This window comes from Penaeus monodon, chromosome 21 (assembly GCF_015228065.2).
Source record: "Penaeus monodon isolate SGIC_2016 chromosome 21, NSTDA_Pmon_1, whole genome shotgun sequence".
Taxonomy (NCBI): Eukaryota; Metazoa; Arthropoda; class Malacostraca; order Decapoda; family Penaeidae; genus Penaeus; species Penaeus monodon.
In genome coordinates, this window is record NC_051406.1 from 8,434,290 (window position 1) to 8,435,012 (window position 723).

General features: G+C 32.6%; 1 protein-coding gene across 1 annotated transcript in view; it reads right to left on the reverse strand.

Annotated features, from left to right (window-relative positions):
- Nucleotides 1-723, reverse strand: part of LOC119586175 (GPALPP motifs-containing protein 1-like) — an 8,604-nt gene that overhangs the window by 4,699 nt on the left and 3,182 nt on the right. The window contains exon 2 of the mRNA XM_037934877.1: nucleotides 406-475. Coding sequence (XP_037790805.1) covers nucleotides 406-463 — 58 coding nt within the window. The 5' untranslated portion in view covers nucleotides 464-475. The remainder of the gene's footprint in view (nucleotides 1-405; nucleotides 476-723) is intronic.

Genomic DNA, 723 nt, shown 5'->3' on the forward strand with positions numbered 1-723 from the left:
TTTCAGGAAGGCAGTATCACATTTTATGCCAATTTCTATTGGCTTCTTAATCTACTGTTGTGTTCAATCACCATGCTTCTGTGATTTAATTGCACATGATGTAACTAAAAATTTTGAAACAAAAGTATACTTGCTGGTACCACCAGCCTGAACAGCGTGACTGTTATATGCTCATTCCAGTCATTAAGAATTTTATACTTCATATAGGCTTATACCAAACAACATAAACAAGATATAATAATAATGACAAAATGAGAAGATAAAATCTGAAATAAAGTTACTTTGCAAGAGGCTCACAACTGTTTATGTTTTTCACACTGGAGCCGAAGATACATTAACCATATAGACAATGTTAGGAACAGGTGCTGAATGCATCAAGGTAGCAGAAAAATGTGCTTTACTTACTAAAGCCAGGAGGAAGAGGAGGTCCATAGGCATCATCCCCACTTTCAGAATCACTCATGACTATCTCTGTCTATAAAAATAAGAAATTATCATTTAATACCATATTTTAAAGACTTTGTTCATAAACCACTATCACTAACATCTTTCAATGAACAAGTTCACAAATTGTAATTATACTAATGATTTAATAAACATATACGCACACAGTGAGTGACTGAGTTCCTGACTGACATATTTTGTTTGTGTGTATGTAGGTCTAGGTAATGTATAAGTATATGAATATCAGAATATCTCTACAGTATATATGTATTTCTGTTG